Source organism: Mytilus trossulus, chromosome 14, assembly GCF_036588685.1.
Source record: "Mytilus trossulus isolate FHL-02 chromosome 14, PNRI_Mtr1.1.1.hap1, whole genome shotgun sequence".
NCBI lineage: Eukaryota > Metazoa > Mollusca > Bivalvia > Mytilida > Mytilidae > Mytilus > Mytilus trossulus.
In genome coordinates, this window is record NC_086386.1 from 53,078,309 (window position 1) to 53,092,496 (window position 14,188).

A 14,188-nucleotide genomic window follows, 5' to 3' on the forward strand; every position below is an offset into this window, starting at 1 on the left:
TCCTCTGAGTTCAGTATTTTTGTGATTTTACTTTTCACTGGGGACAGTCACTTCCTCCCACCAATAAAACTACTGCCAGGAAATAACCAAATAGTAATAAAAGTGGTCTTCAAACAGAAAAATCAGTAAGCAATTTTGGCACTCCAGCTGCTTCCCTAATAAAAATCAACCTCAATGATAAAGCTAAGTAAGGCCACAAACAATCAATCATCAATCTATCTCTGTGTGTGTTAATGTTTTTTTTCTTCGGTTGCCATCTTAATAACTTACAGCCACTTCATATGTTAATTCAAACAAATCTAACACAAATAAATTCATTATTTTTTATTTCTTTAATAGAAACAATATCATTTTTATCTGTAAACAGATAACAAATTCTTGCCAAGACAATGTCTATATTTTAAATAAATGCATAGGTTTATAAACATTTTGATCATTAGCTAGGTATATTTTCATGCATTTAATAAATTGTTTTTCTGCTGATATTTAATTTCATTTACAATATAAATGTTTATGGCTATTTTCAAATTTTCAAATGCTTCATTTTTATGAAATATATGGAATGAAGTAAATGAATACATTATGGTTTAATCATAAAAAAGTTTTAATAATTATAATTAAGAACTATCTTTAGTTGCATAATGTCATGCCATGATAACCTCCCTTTAATTAACATAATTGTTTTACAAAATTGTAACTTCTACATTTAAGTTATCTCCCTTTGACCAAATTTGTTAGTTTTATAAAAGTCTTTATTTGCACATAGAAGTAGGGGAAACATATTTGCACATAGAAGTAGGGGAAACATAAAGTAAACATTACTTGTATATCAGCAGTATGCTATCAAGTACTAAAGTAATCTATATATGATTTTATTCATGACCTCAACTTGCTTTGGAATGATAAATGAATTGGAAATGTTAAAAAACTTAAATGATTGGAAGTTGAATTGAGACAGAAATGCTTTAACACATTCTAATAGTTACACTCTCACAAAAATATTTAAATGTTTTTATATATAAATCTTTATAAATGATGTCAAATTATAAAATCTTGCTTTCAAAAAAATATATCTCATAATAAGAGATTAAAAGTAGATTATTTTCCAAATAATGATGAAAATTAATTTAATTCATTTTGCAGTATTTTCAAAATACTAGAAACCTATTTCCTATAAAGTAGCTAGTTTCAATCAATAAAATGAGCAATTTATGTAAAAGGTATAAACATGATGGACAGATGAAAATGAAGATATGTGTGTATGTTTTTAATGAACACTTTGCTTAAGAATACAAATGACACGTACAATTTTCAAATGAATATCACAAATCAATTGGCAAGATTTAATTTCTACTCCCCTTAATCCATGGAATGTACTATTTTCATTATTTATTGTGAATTTTATTCATAAAAATATATTCTTGCAATCTTTTACATTATCTAATAAAAATACTAATTTCAATATTAATCAATTAATCAACTTTCTTCTGTTTACCTGTCTTTTAATTTTCAATTTAATTTTTACAGAAAATCTAAATTTTACAAATGTTCTTTTCTTATATTTTGTATGGTGACAAATGATTATATTTTAAAAATAAACATGATTCTGTTTTTCATCAATACACAATCAAATAATCTGAAACAAATTTTGTTTGCTTTAAAATTAAAAGATATAAAATATAAGAACTTTTGGTTAAAACACAACAAACAAAATATTATAAAATGTATAAAAGACTGTACAATTAAAAAATATCAAACACACCTTTGAACTAGGTGTAAAAACATCACATGACCATCACATGATCATTGTCAGACAAAGATAGATCTCATTAATTTACATATCAAAACATGGTAACTTAGATAACCTCAAGAAAAAACTTTTTTACACATATTTACACTTTGATCAAACAAGTAGTTAGTTTATTTGAGGTTTATTTTTGACTGACAGTAAGAAAATAGTTTGTTTTCACACACAATATTGACTGGCTGCACTTGAATGAGAATAAATAAAGCTTAATGGTAATTATGCATTAAATTAGACTGGGACTCAAGAACTCAATAGCAATTTATTTACAAGTGAATATTGTGTATAAATACAAAATCATGGATAAAATAAAAAATTTATGTACAATATTTCTTTTTTACAATTCAATGATGAAACAAAAATATAAAATATTCTATATAATTAAATAGTACATTAATTTGCATAATCATGTGCTGTAAGTTACTTTTGATATAATTTAAATATTTAAATAGTCCTGAGGGGGTCACACATATTCCTCTGTTTCAGTCCTGCAGTCCATATTATTATTTGAAGTCCCGTCCCCATCCGGCAGGGATGCAATATCCTTAAACACGCCCACTAACTTCTCAAAACTAGGGCCCCAGTCAGTAAAATAGTCCCAATTTATTGCACCATTAACTGGAGCCCCATTTCTTCTTCCTTCCTCTGAAGAAGCAAATGAACTTCCATTTGAGTCTAGTCCATCATTGTTCCGGTAGTTAGGATTCACATTAAAATCCTCGTTTTCATTGTCAACTTCGGCAACTTTTGAAAAGATCATTGCACTTGGGTCAAAGTCACTACGACCCTTGTCATTTTCATATTCAAATTCTGAACATGTGAATGAATCATTGTTACTTTCATCCGAACTTGAATCAAGAGGTTCCAACATGGCCCCATCGTCTAGATGGTCTTTAATTTTATACTGTGGATTAAGACGGTTTTCTTCTGTTGATGAAGACACAGCCTCCAACATACTGACAGGACTAGGTCTAGATGGACGGGCGTTTAATTTATCTATTTCTTCTACAGTTAATCCTTTCACTGGCCGCGAATGATTTGGAACACGGCTACCTGGCATCGGTCTTTTACCAGTACTATGTTTAATATGTCCATTTGGTAACGGTTGCATCCTAGATGCTGATGAGGTTGAACTAATACTGTGATGGCTATGATGACTTACGACACTATGATCGGAATCCCCCCTTCCGTGATGAATGTCTGGTGTGCCACGCATGTTTTGTTGCACTAAGGGACTAGCCCTTAAATGGGGACTTTGTCTATTTATTTGATTCATGGGACTAAGCCGAGACCCATATTGTGATGCTGGACTATTGCGATTTGGCGGGTTAAAATGCTGAGGACCCAGCATATTAGCTGGACTGTTTCTATTTTGCATTGCAGTGGTCTGCATTCTTAAGGCACCAGGACTTTCTCTGGAACCATTTGAGTTCCAGTGATTTGCAGATGGGCCATGCCCATTAGTCTTTGATAACTGTTTTTTGTAGTTATCTCTATATGACTGGCCTTTGCCATGTCGAGAAGCACCATAATAGTACGAAACGTCAATATCAGATGGCGCTATACTACTTGCATTTTCCAAATCATATAGTTCTGGACTATCCTCGTTTCCTGTCAAATGAATATCACCATTGTCAATTATAACAGTGCCATCATCTATCTCTAACGGCAAAGCTGATCTTCTTCCGTCAGCATTTATCAAATCGGGTCTACTTGGCAGTCTACCATTGGACACCGCATAATGTGAACTATTTTTAATACTCTGATTGACATGTTGATGTATAAATTCATTGTCGCCATAACCAGAATCTCCTGGACTATGACCACTTCCGAAACTTTTATTCACATGGCCATTTTGTTTTGCTGCTGTCTCTTTTCGCTGTCTATGGAATCGGTAAACTAAGAAAATGACAACAATCACTATGAGTAAAACTCCAAAGAATGCGATCACAACTATTACTCCAATTCCTAATGGCTCATCTTCTCCCGCTGTATTTATAGCACATTTAGCAACTTCTCCATCTACAGTACAACCACTGCATCCTGCAGATGCACATAATCCAGAGCAACCGTTCTCGACACCAGTAGTACTTGTTTCAATAACAAATCTGTCAGTTGTACCATTTAGAGGTGTAACTTTCTCGTCCAATTCAAATTCAGACACACATCCTCCAAAACCTGAAGAAAGAAGTATTGTATTATATAAACAGGGTTTAGCATTCACAAATATGTTTAACTCGCCACATTCTTTATGTGCTTGTCCCTAATCATGAGCCTATAATTCAGCGGTTGTCTTTTGTTCAATGTCTGTCATATTCGCTTTTCATAAATTGTTTAGTTATGAATGAGGCAGTTAGTTTTATCAATTGAAATTTGTATCATATTTTTCAAGTCAGGGCCTTGTATAGCCTACTATTAAAATGATATGGATTTTCTCATTGTTGAAGGTTGCCTTTACTCACATCCACTAAACTTCAACTTTGGTGGATACTTGTCTCATTGGAAATTTAACACATCTCCTTATTTTCAAATATTCAACAATAGTGCACATGGTAAATTGTCTTAACTGCTTCTGCTTTCAAAATTAGGCCGGAGAGTACAAAATCTAATTAACTAGGATGAGGGTGGTAAAGGGGGGCCCTGAACACGGAAACACATGAAATAAAAATCGCAAAAACGTTGCACGGAAAATAAAAATCGGAAAAAACGAAGCACGAGAAATGAAATCATACATATTAAAGGAAAAAGTAAAATAATTTGGTAATCATGCTGCCGTTCTTGGATACCATCTTGTCATTATAAAATGGACATGATGACCCTACAGTCACCTTTTAGCGTCCGCTAGTTACAACTGATTTGAAAGAAAAATATTATTCATAAATATAATTGGATATCAATTTAATATTCTGTGAACTCATAACTTAAAACAATCTCCGGACTGACTTTGAATTAGTGCCAGTTTACTTTTTAATCAAATGCGCGACAAGCACGAGAAATTAACGGTTCCGACACAAAACACGAAAATAAATAACGGAGAACACGAGGCACGCACGTCGAACTAAACACGAGAAAACGAGAAATAAAACTTCAAAACACGAAAACACGTGAAATAAAAAGGACGAAAACGTTGCACGAAAATAACCCTTTACCACCCCCTAGGAAAGCAGTAGAATTTCAAAATTGGTACAATGATCCTGGTGCTTTTTAATGTTTTGTTGTGAATAAAAATTTGATCTATCAATTTTCCAAATATTCATAGATTTTTGAAATCAAAGATGTTCTGACCTTTGAGTTAACCATTTTTTATACATTTTAACACTTTCTTCCTATGCAGTTTATTGAATGATTACTTGCTCAATGTCCAGTGGCAAATATTTCATATGTATTGCTCACTGTGAATACACAACAAAAACCTTACATAGTTTACATTTTAAAATTACCTTGCAAATCATTTAAGCCACCATCGACAGAAACAGTTGTGGTGGTGCCACCTAGTGACATTTGTGTCACATGCACATCAGAAAACTTGAATGCCGTCTGTACATTGCTCCGAGAAGAACTCTTATCGTCAAACATCAGCAAAATCGTTGATCCTAAAATTACAAAATGTTAAATTTTAAAAATCATCAAATTTTAAAAATCATCAAATTTTAAAATGTCAAATACAAAAATTCTCAAAACAATTCTTTAAAAGTTGGTCAAAGTCTCAAATACCAGTAAGAAGTTGCAATTTTTGTGGTTATTTCTGACTTTAAACCAAAGTCTGAAAAAAATTAGAAAAAAAATCTTCAAACAATACCATAATAGCAGTTGCACAACTTCAACATATTTGCAATCTTCCTTTGACTTTTAAGAAATATTAATAGAAAATTGTAGAGGAATTTATAAAACAAATAAATTTTGGTGAAAAACACAAATTCCCATGTCTTGAAAATGGGAAAAGTTTCTGAAACAATTCCGTAATAGCAAGTGCACGACTTTAAAATGGAAACTTTGCTTACCTGTTATAATGACTGTAGCATTATGCCAGCTTCCATCACGAATAGAGTCGACCTTGACCTCTACTGTGACCTGGTTACTGGTACTCTCTGTGATGGTATACTTCAATGTTTTATCATCAATCTGTCAAAATAAAAAAAACAATATTATTGATAGTGAAACTAATATTTTCTTTCCAATTTTTACCTTTTCCATGTTCAAATCTGTGTAGTTTTTTTTATTTTGAAATCATACACAGATCTTCGTCATTTGAACTCTGGCCAAAAGTTATCTCCTTGGCAATCATACCACATCTCCTTAATTTCATATTTGTCATACTTTTTGTCAATTTTATTAGCAACTTTTTTGCACCACAGCAGTTTATATATTTACAAATTGTATAGACCGCTGTTTGTCTTAAATTACTGTTTTTTTTACCTCTGAATTTTATTTCTGGTCTTGTGTTAGTTGCTATTTTAATAATGTACAATCCAAATCTCTTTATTAATTCCTAGTCCCCAACAGACATTTTTCACCATTCTTGAGATATTGATTTGATATTTGCTGTATTGTTTTATCATGACAAGATACAGATCAAGTTCAATTTTCAGGATCGTAAGCCTGTCTCCTAGTTTTTCTGAAAATCATGACTTTTTTCGTTGAAACAGATGCAATTTTACATTCTGCATGACACATATATCTTCTTATATACTTCATGTCAAGGTTTTTTTTTAATAAATAGATGTACATCCAATTTTATCTAGTAAAAGTTGTTAATCATCAAAACAAAACATGGAAGTTGTTTTATACTGTTTACCCTATATCTTACGCTAACAAACATGTATATAAAAACTGAAGATGGACTGTGTTTGAGAAAATAGAAACTTCAGATTGAAATCCATATAAATGAATATAAAATTCAACTTATCCAATTAAAAGTTGAATGTATTTCCACTACTGATAAAATTTTCAAATGACTCCACTGAATATGTATGGTCAATTCAAACAAGTCTCATATTCTGTCATACATGTATATTTTATGCTCTTTACAATTTGCATATTCATTAAAACTTTCAATTCCAATCATTTGACTTACATAAAGTACTGATGACCTTGAACCTCTCTCTGCATAGAAAAGCAGACCATTGTTGGTTGTTCTAAATCTTATGAAGACACTGGATGTGTCGGCTGCTCGACGTCTCCTTGATTTTGTTACTAAAACATCCCGCTGATAGCTTTCTTTCTGTTTGAACACAACATATGCACTTGCACCAAAACCAAATGGTTTGAATTCTAAAATCAAAATGAAGATTGATACATTATTTAACTAACTGATGCAACAAAAAATGATGGTACTGAGCATATAAAGTTTAGAGCGGCCTAAATATTAGGAAAATTAAACAATATTTTGATACAATTTGTTAGTCATTTTTTTTAATCACTTAAATTAAGTTAAGTCTTTTTGGTGTAAGTCATATTGGTATTGAAATTTTATCCACCTTCTTGGTTTCATGCTAAAAGGTCAAACTACACTGTTCAATACTGAAATTTGTTCTACTGTGAGTTATTAAGCATACTGTTATATATACTGTTTTATATTCCATCCATAAATTGTCCATAAGACTACAGAAACCTAATAAAACTGTGGACAGGGTGTCTATCAAAAAGTTAAAAGAACAAAAACTTTAAAGATTATTATTTTGTTTTTGTTTACTTTTGTTGGGCTCCTGTCCAAATGATGAAAATCCAACATTTTTTTTATTTTATATTAGCTGAAGTATTTACCTTGTTGACAGGTATTGCCATGGAAACCTGCTGCACATCTACAACTGACTGTATTCCATTCATCAACACATCTGCCGCCATTGTGGCACACGGCATCTGAGCATGAACTTTGACCTTGTTGTCGTGGGCAGCCATTATTGTCAACACCTTGTTCTTCTAGAGGATTTTTACTATGAAGATAATCTTCGTTGTTAATCTTAAATTCTCTCATACATCCCACAAAATCATGGGTCTCAATCTGACCAGGCCGCTGTAATGCCACATTAATGTCTTTAATGCCACCAATAGAAACAGGCTCATTACTTAAATTCAGTTTTCTGAAATAAAAAAAAAAAGAGAATTGAAAATCCTTCAATTTATCATGTTTACTGAAAATGAAATTGAGTTACTTCCCTTGGATTATTGCACTTATTATAAATAAATATAAATAACAGAATCAAAGTTTACACTGCAAAACTTAAAAAGTTTACACTTTCTTTTTAGTGTGAAGGTTCAAATCATCAAATAGTATAGAAACACTTCATATGTGATGTAGAAGATAAACCCATTAAAATTACTTCTACAATTTTTTTCATGAAAGTTGGAAATAGTCTTGTGTTTCATGCCATTTTCACCTGAATTTACCATTTTGAAAAGCTAAACAAAATTATCAATTTATTCAAATTATCATGTCTACTTGTATGTTCCGCCATCTACAAATCTAACATTTTTATGAACTTTACAAACATGAGGTCAGCCAAATGTTTAGCATGATTAGTCACAATAATAATGTTTCAGTTATATTACGATTAATCACGGAGGCCATCAGATACTCAATCAAGTGACAAATAAAAAATCTATAATTTAATCAAAGATAAAAATCAAGGATTGTATCAAGGGTTCTATGAAAGAATTCAATTCACCGATATATTTTACAATACATAAAATGACAAAATTCATCCACAGGAAAAATGGCCGCCTGTCTTTTCAAATATGTCAGACATACATGAATAATTCAACATAAGAAAAGACTATTGTTAATATATATATACAGATATATATAATTGAACATTTTCATACAATTTTCAATTATAGTTCATAAAGAAATATATCAATTTTTAATCGGCATAATTTATTCAATTGCATATTCACACAAAAAAAATTCTTCATCGCCTCCCTCCAACATTAAAAAAATCTCATTTCAAAAGCAACTGTTGAATTTGTAATTTAATTTTTTCAAGGTTTCGGAAAAAAGAAATAAATCACCATTGAGGTTTCAAAATAGAATTAATTAGTATCTGAGAGGGCTCCATTTATCATTTTTTGTTAAACATAAAACTGCAAACCGTCACAGGTAAATTGTTCAAAAGAGGTTTTCAAATGCTTCATAATCATATTTTTATTCAAATAAACAGTAAATTACATGATATTTGATCAAATTATAGACATTAATATTTCATAATAGATGTCTGATCTTATCATAAATGCGAAAATTATATTTATGGAGCTACAAACTGAATCGAGGTACAATACGATTTGTCCCCGGGTGTTTCTTCAATATACTTTTTCATTGCAAAATTATTCACTTTGTAAAAAGACGCGTGAATCTTTAAGAGTAGTCTAACAACTGGAGTTTGTAACTTATAACTTGCTGTGTCGTAAATTAATTTCTATGTTCCAAAAGAAAATTTTAATTTACTACTGATTACGACATGGATACAAACTGTTAAACATCTTTTATTCCTTTCACAAAATTTCAATCACATCCTGATATTTTTAGCACAGCTATAACTTAAGCTGAGCATTGGCATTATTTTTTTTTTCTTTTTAATCGTCCACATGTCAATTTATGCATATATGCAAGATATCTCCATCAACCTACCACAGTTTTTCTATCAGAACAGAAAAAAAATCATCCTTATAAGGCATTAAATCATATGAAAATTCTGTTTTTATGCCATTCTTTTTTAATTCATTGCAAGTTTTCATGCACTTTAAAAATAATGATTTATGTTGTAGTCTCACGTACATACATGAGATTTCATTTGAACTAAATAACTTCAAAATTTTAGTATTTGTAAATTTTACTCTCACCTTCAAATTCCAATTGGAAGAATTAAGTTTTATCTTAAACTGAGTATTCTGAGAACTTGTAAAGAAACTAAACGGAAACTTTTTTTATAAATTGTTAATTGTTGCTTTTAATTAAAATATATCTTTCTTTTTTTAAAATGAAATCTTGCCAAAGTCAAGAAAAAATCCTATTTCAATATCAAGTCTATGGTGTTCAGAATTTAAATTTTTTATACTTTTTTCCCAAAAAACTATAAATATTTTTCTTTAGTAAGTTAGCTCCCTTTAAATTCATCCAATTCTCCTGCAAGGTGCCCCAAATTAGTACCTTGTACATATTTCAGTCACATACATGTATGAAAGAGAGTTTTCTAATAATTTTACAATTAAACACCTGTACTGTGTACACTTCATGCCATATTTTATGATAAAACAGTTTTATGACTTAATAAAATATTCAAAAGGTATGCATAATTAGATTAGAAAATTCATTGTTACTGGTGATTTTGTATTCTATGAATCCCAAGGAATATGAATAAAAAGAGAAATATGCATCTAGGAGTAAAACTTGATGAGCAAGCAAACAAACAACACAAGCTATTCTAAATAGCTTTTTTAAAGGGCAATTGCCATTAACTTTTAGGTAATAATAGTTATCAAAAAGTACCAGGATTATAGTTTAGTACGCCAGATGTGCGTTTTGTCTACATAAGACTCATCAGTGACGCTCATATCAAAATAGTTATAAAGCCAAACAAGAACAAAGTTGAAGAGCATTGAGGATCCAAAATTCCAAAAAGTTGTGCCAAATACAACTAAGGTAATTCATCATTATTTGTAGGTTTTCTGTTAATCCTTACTGATAATAAACTCCTTATAACAGTTTTTAGCAGATCCTACTCAACATGTTGCACACAAATATGTCAACCAAAATACTAAACTTTATCATGGTAGAAGAAATTTGTCTTTTTTGCACCTGATGACTCAAACTCTTAATTTTCAAAATATTCTCAAAAAGTTATGCTAATAAAAATTCTGGTGGATTAACATGATTAATTCTCTGTGAAATTCATTATTTACTATCAACTGAAATTACAAGTAAAAGTGTGATCCTTCCTGAATAATTATTCTTTGACATTATAAAACACTGTGAAATTGTTGATTAATTGATATTCCTCTATCACAATATGCAATCGATACATAACCTTTTTAACGACTGATTCTCCAATGAAAATTCCCTATAAACTCAAAACAAAATTGATTTTTTTCAACTTTTACATTTAATAAACTTGATGAAGAAAGATTATTTATTAGTCATTTAGCTTTTAGAAAATTCTACTGAAAAAGTTATTTTAAAAAAACTGATAAACATTTGAATTGTATAGTGTGTTATGCTTCAGTCAGCAGAGGACATTATCAAAACCGATATTGTTTAAATCAATGCCAGTTTAGTGAAATTATTTCATAAGTTGAAGTAGTTCAAATTGCTTGATTTGTGTGCAGAACATGTAATAGTTTATACTTTGGGAAACTTTCTATTTAAATAAAATCTCTTATTCAAAATTTCATTTTAATATCTCATTTTTCCTAGAAACAAGTGATACTACATTTAATGAGACAAATACCTAAGCAATTTTGGTTTCAAATATGTAAGAGTCATGAAATATGACAAAAAAAGTTTTATCTGCAGATTCTCAAAATTAATTTATTAACTTTCCATAAAAAAAAAGCTACATCCAAATCCAAAAACTTAAACATGAACCTAACCTTTGACTTACATTTCTACCAAAAATCTAGGTCACTTTAAAACTGTCCAAGTATAATAATGAATTAATCCCAGTCTGTCCAAAAATAAATATTTTTCTTATTTAAAATGAATACTTAAAACGATAATATATATTTCCATTATGAAATATTTTTGTAGTGGCAGGTTTTCATTGATTAACAATAAGTTTAATCTATTAATATATTGGTAACTAAAGCATGCTCTTATATTTGTGTCCAAACAAAAATGTCCGATAAAAAGACCTGCCAATATGACAGTCAACAATTGGCACAATGAAATATGAAAATTAAATTTAAATGAAATTCTTCTTTCAAAAATGTATTATCAGAAATCAAAAGAAATAAATGAAATAGAATATGAAAATTAGATTAAAACGATTTAAATGAAAGAGTCTTGAATCGTAAGTTATGAAGTCTTTTTAAAAATCAATAGTTTAAAAGTGGTATCATGAAAATCTTTAAGGGATTATATTATTCAAACATGGTTTACTTTTTATGTTCTACATTTGTTGCGATTTCGATTGCACCCTTAATTTAGAGGTCAAACAAATTTGTCTAATTCTAAAACTATTTACTGTTTTCCAAAAAGCTTTTTTTTTTACAATAAAATTTTATGTTGCAGACATGATGGGCCTTGATAGCCAAGTGGTCGGAACAGTTCAACTACTGTATCATTGGCCTGTCAACACTGAGGTTGTGAATTTGAATCCTACAAGCAGAAAATTCATTTGACTCCAATCTAAATTGACTGGGTATTGCAGATTTCTTGCCACATGTTGTGTTTTTCCCTGACACCACAGCTTCCTCAACTAATAAAAACAAGACTGCCATGATGTAGCCAATTCAGCTTAAAGAGGCATTGAACAATACCAATCAACCTTCTTTTTTCAATTTCAACTAAAGCCTGAATAAAATAGACAGAAGGATCAATTCACCTATTTGTCTTACTTGGATTTTGCCAGAAGTACTAAGAAAAAAATAATCAATATATTAAACAAATTTTGAGAACAATTTAGACTTTCAGAAAATAGAAAATATATATATATGAATAATTTAAGTTGCAATATTCTCAGGTCATCTTCCTCTGAAGAAGAGTGAAGAAAGGCATATCCACACGAACTGTAGGTTATAGGTTAAAGGTTAAAAGGATTGGACATATTCAATAATTCAATAACATTGATAATATCTCAACTCTGATTCTGATATCAGAACAATATATTTGTTAGGTGAAAGACCGATTGTAAAAATCATTTTTAAAAGCTAACAAATAAAATATTATTTTCGGTTCAACTGATCTAAAGTAATGTTGACATAGGGGTGGTATTGAACTCACATCTGAATACAATAAGTTGTCCTACTCCTGATATTTTTAACGATATCTGGTCCTCAATACAGGGTCATAATTAAAATCCTTATAACAACAGGTTGTGATATTGAATTTTTTAAACTTTCAAATTTCCCAATTTTTATTTAATGTATTATTTTGTTTAACACTGCTAACAAATTCAAATCAATTTTCTTCTGTAAGGACTTGTGACCTTGAAGATTAAAATTGTTTTTTTCAGATGCATTTTTAAATTAATAAAATTTTTACCCAGATCAATTATTGCGTCAATCTGAAATTAAAATTCTTTGTTCAAATGGACAATAGAAGGTCAAAAGAAAAAGTCACTTATTTTAAGAATTTCTGTGTAGACTATTTTTAGTTCATTTCATTGCAAAAACAATTTTCAACTTTGAAATAGTCAATTATATAAAAAAAAAAAGAAGAAAATAAGCAACAAAAAGGTCACATTGTGTCATAAAGTATAGTTGTTGAGTCTAAAATAGGATTTTGAGAGGGTGTACAAAAAAACATGGCCGTTGCTGTTTGGGATGGGGAGGAAAAAAATGTTCAGAATCATTGTGATGGTATAAATGTGGAGATAACATTTTCCTTGTCCTTTTTTATAACCTTCAAAATTCTTAATTTTGTATTTCTTGTCATTATTAAGAGTTGCCTCCCCCTACTTATTATTATATCCCCTTAATATTTCTGGGAAAGCATCCTCATGGGTCTTACTATCTACCAAGATAAACTTACTGAGATGTTTGTGAAGCTTCTCTGGTGCAGGATGAGTCGGAACATTCTGGACACACACCTCCATCTTTGGGACAACTGCTAACTCTTAACTGGGCATGCTAAAATACAAAATTTATAAGAATCCATCAGATAAAGTCTATAGTCACAATACAATAAAGAGTTAAAAGTTATTGTTTCTATTATGTGTTACTGTGGTATCAATTATTTTTGTGGATGCTAACTGTTGTCTATTGAGAAAATATTAAATATTTCGTTGATATTTGATTTGGTGGTCTAATTTGCCAAAGTATCCATATGATAGAAAATGTTTCCTTTGTAAACATTTGAAATCATGGCTATACCCTAGAACATTGGTCATGCTGGTTCAATATTATTTTGAAATATTTTGCCCTGTTCTAAAGTCATTTTCTTGTCATGATTCTTGTTTCATCTATTGGACAAATATCTGTATGTAGGATACATGTCAATCAAACAACAAGCTGATACAATTGAAACTTAAGGTCAACATGTAAAGTCTATAGTTTAGTCTATAAAAGGTAACATTATTTTCTGACTGAAAACACATTCTTCACAATAATATGGGGACGAAGTCCCCAATAACAGTAGAAAAATCAAGAAAAAAAAAGAAAAAAAATCGGGAAAATTTTCCCGAAATTTTCATTGTACTAATGAACTCAAAATCGGGGAAAAACATTTTTTAT

At 30.1% G+C, this 14,188-nt stretch overlaps 1 protein-coding gene across 1 annotated transcript in view; it reads right to left on the reverse strand.

Annotated features, from left to right (window-relative positions):
- Positions 1-309: 309 nt before the first annotated feature.
- LOC134697876 (cadherin-related tumor suppressor-like) overlaps positions 310-14,188 on the reverse strand; it is an 83,647-nt gene continuing 69,768 nt past the window's right edge. The window contains exons 14-19 of the mRNA XM_063560163.1: positions 13,488-13,585; positions 7,568-7,884; positions 6,879-7,075; positions 5,806-5,926; positions 5,245-5,397; positions 310-3,982 (exon numbers count right to left, since the gene is read on the reverse strand). Coding sequence (XP_063416233.1) covers positions 2,268-3,982; positions 5,245-5,397; positions 5,806-5,926; positions 6,879-7,075; positions 7,568-7,884; positions 13,488-13,585 — 2,601 coding nt within the window. The 3' untranslated portion in view covers positions 310-2,267. The remainder of the gene's footprint in view (positions 3,983-5,244; positions 5,398-5,805; positions 5,927-6,878; positions 7,076-7,567; positions 7,885-13,487; positions 13,586-14,188) is intronic.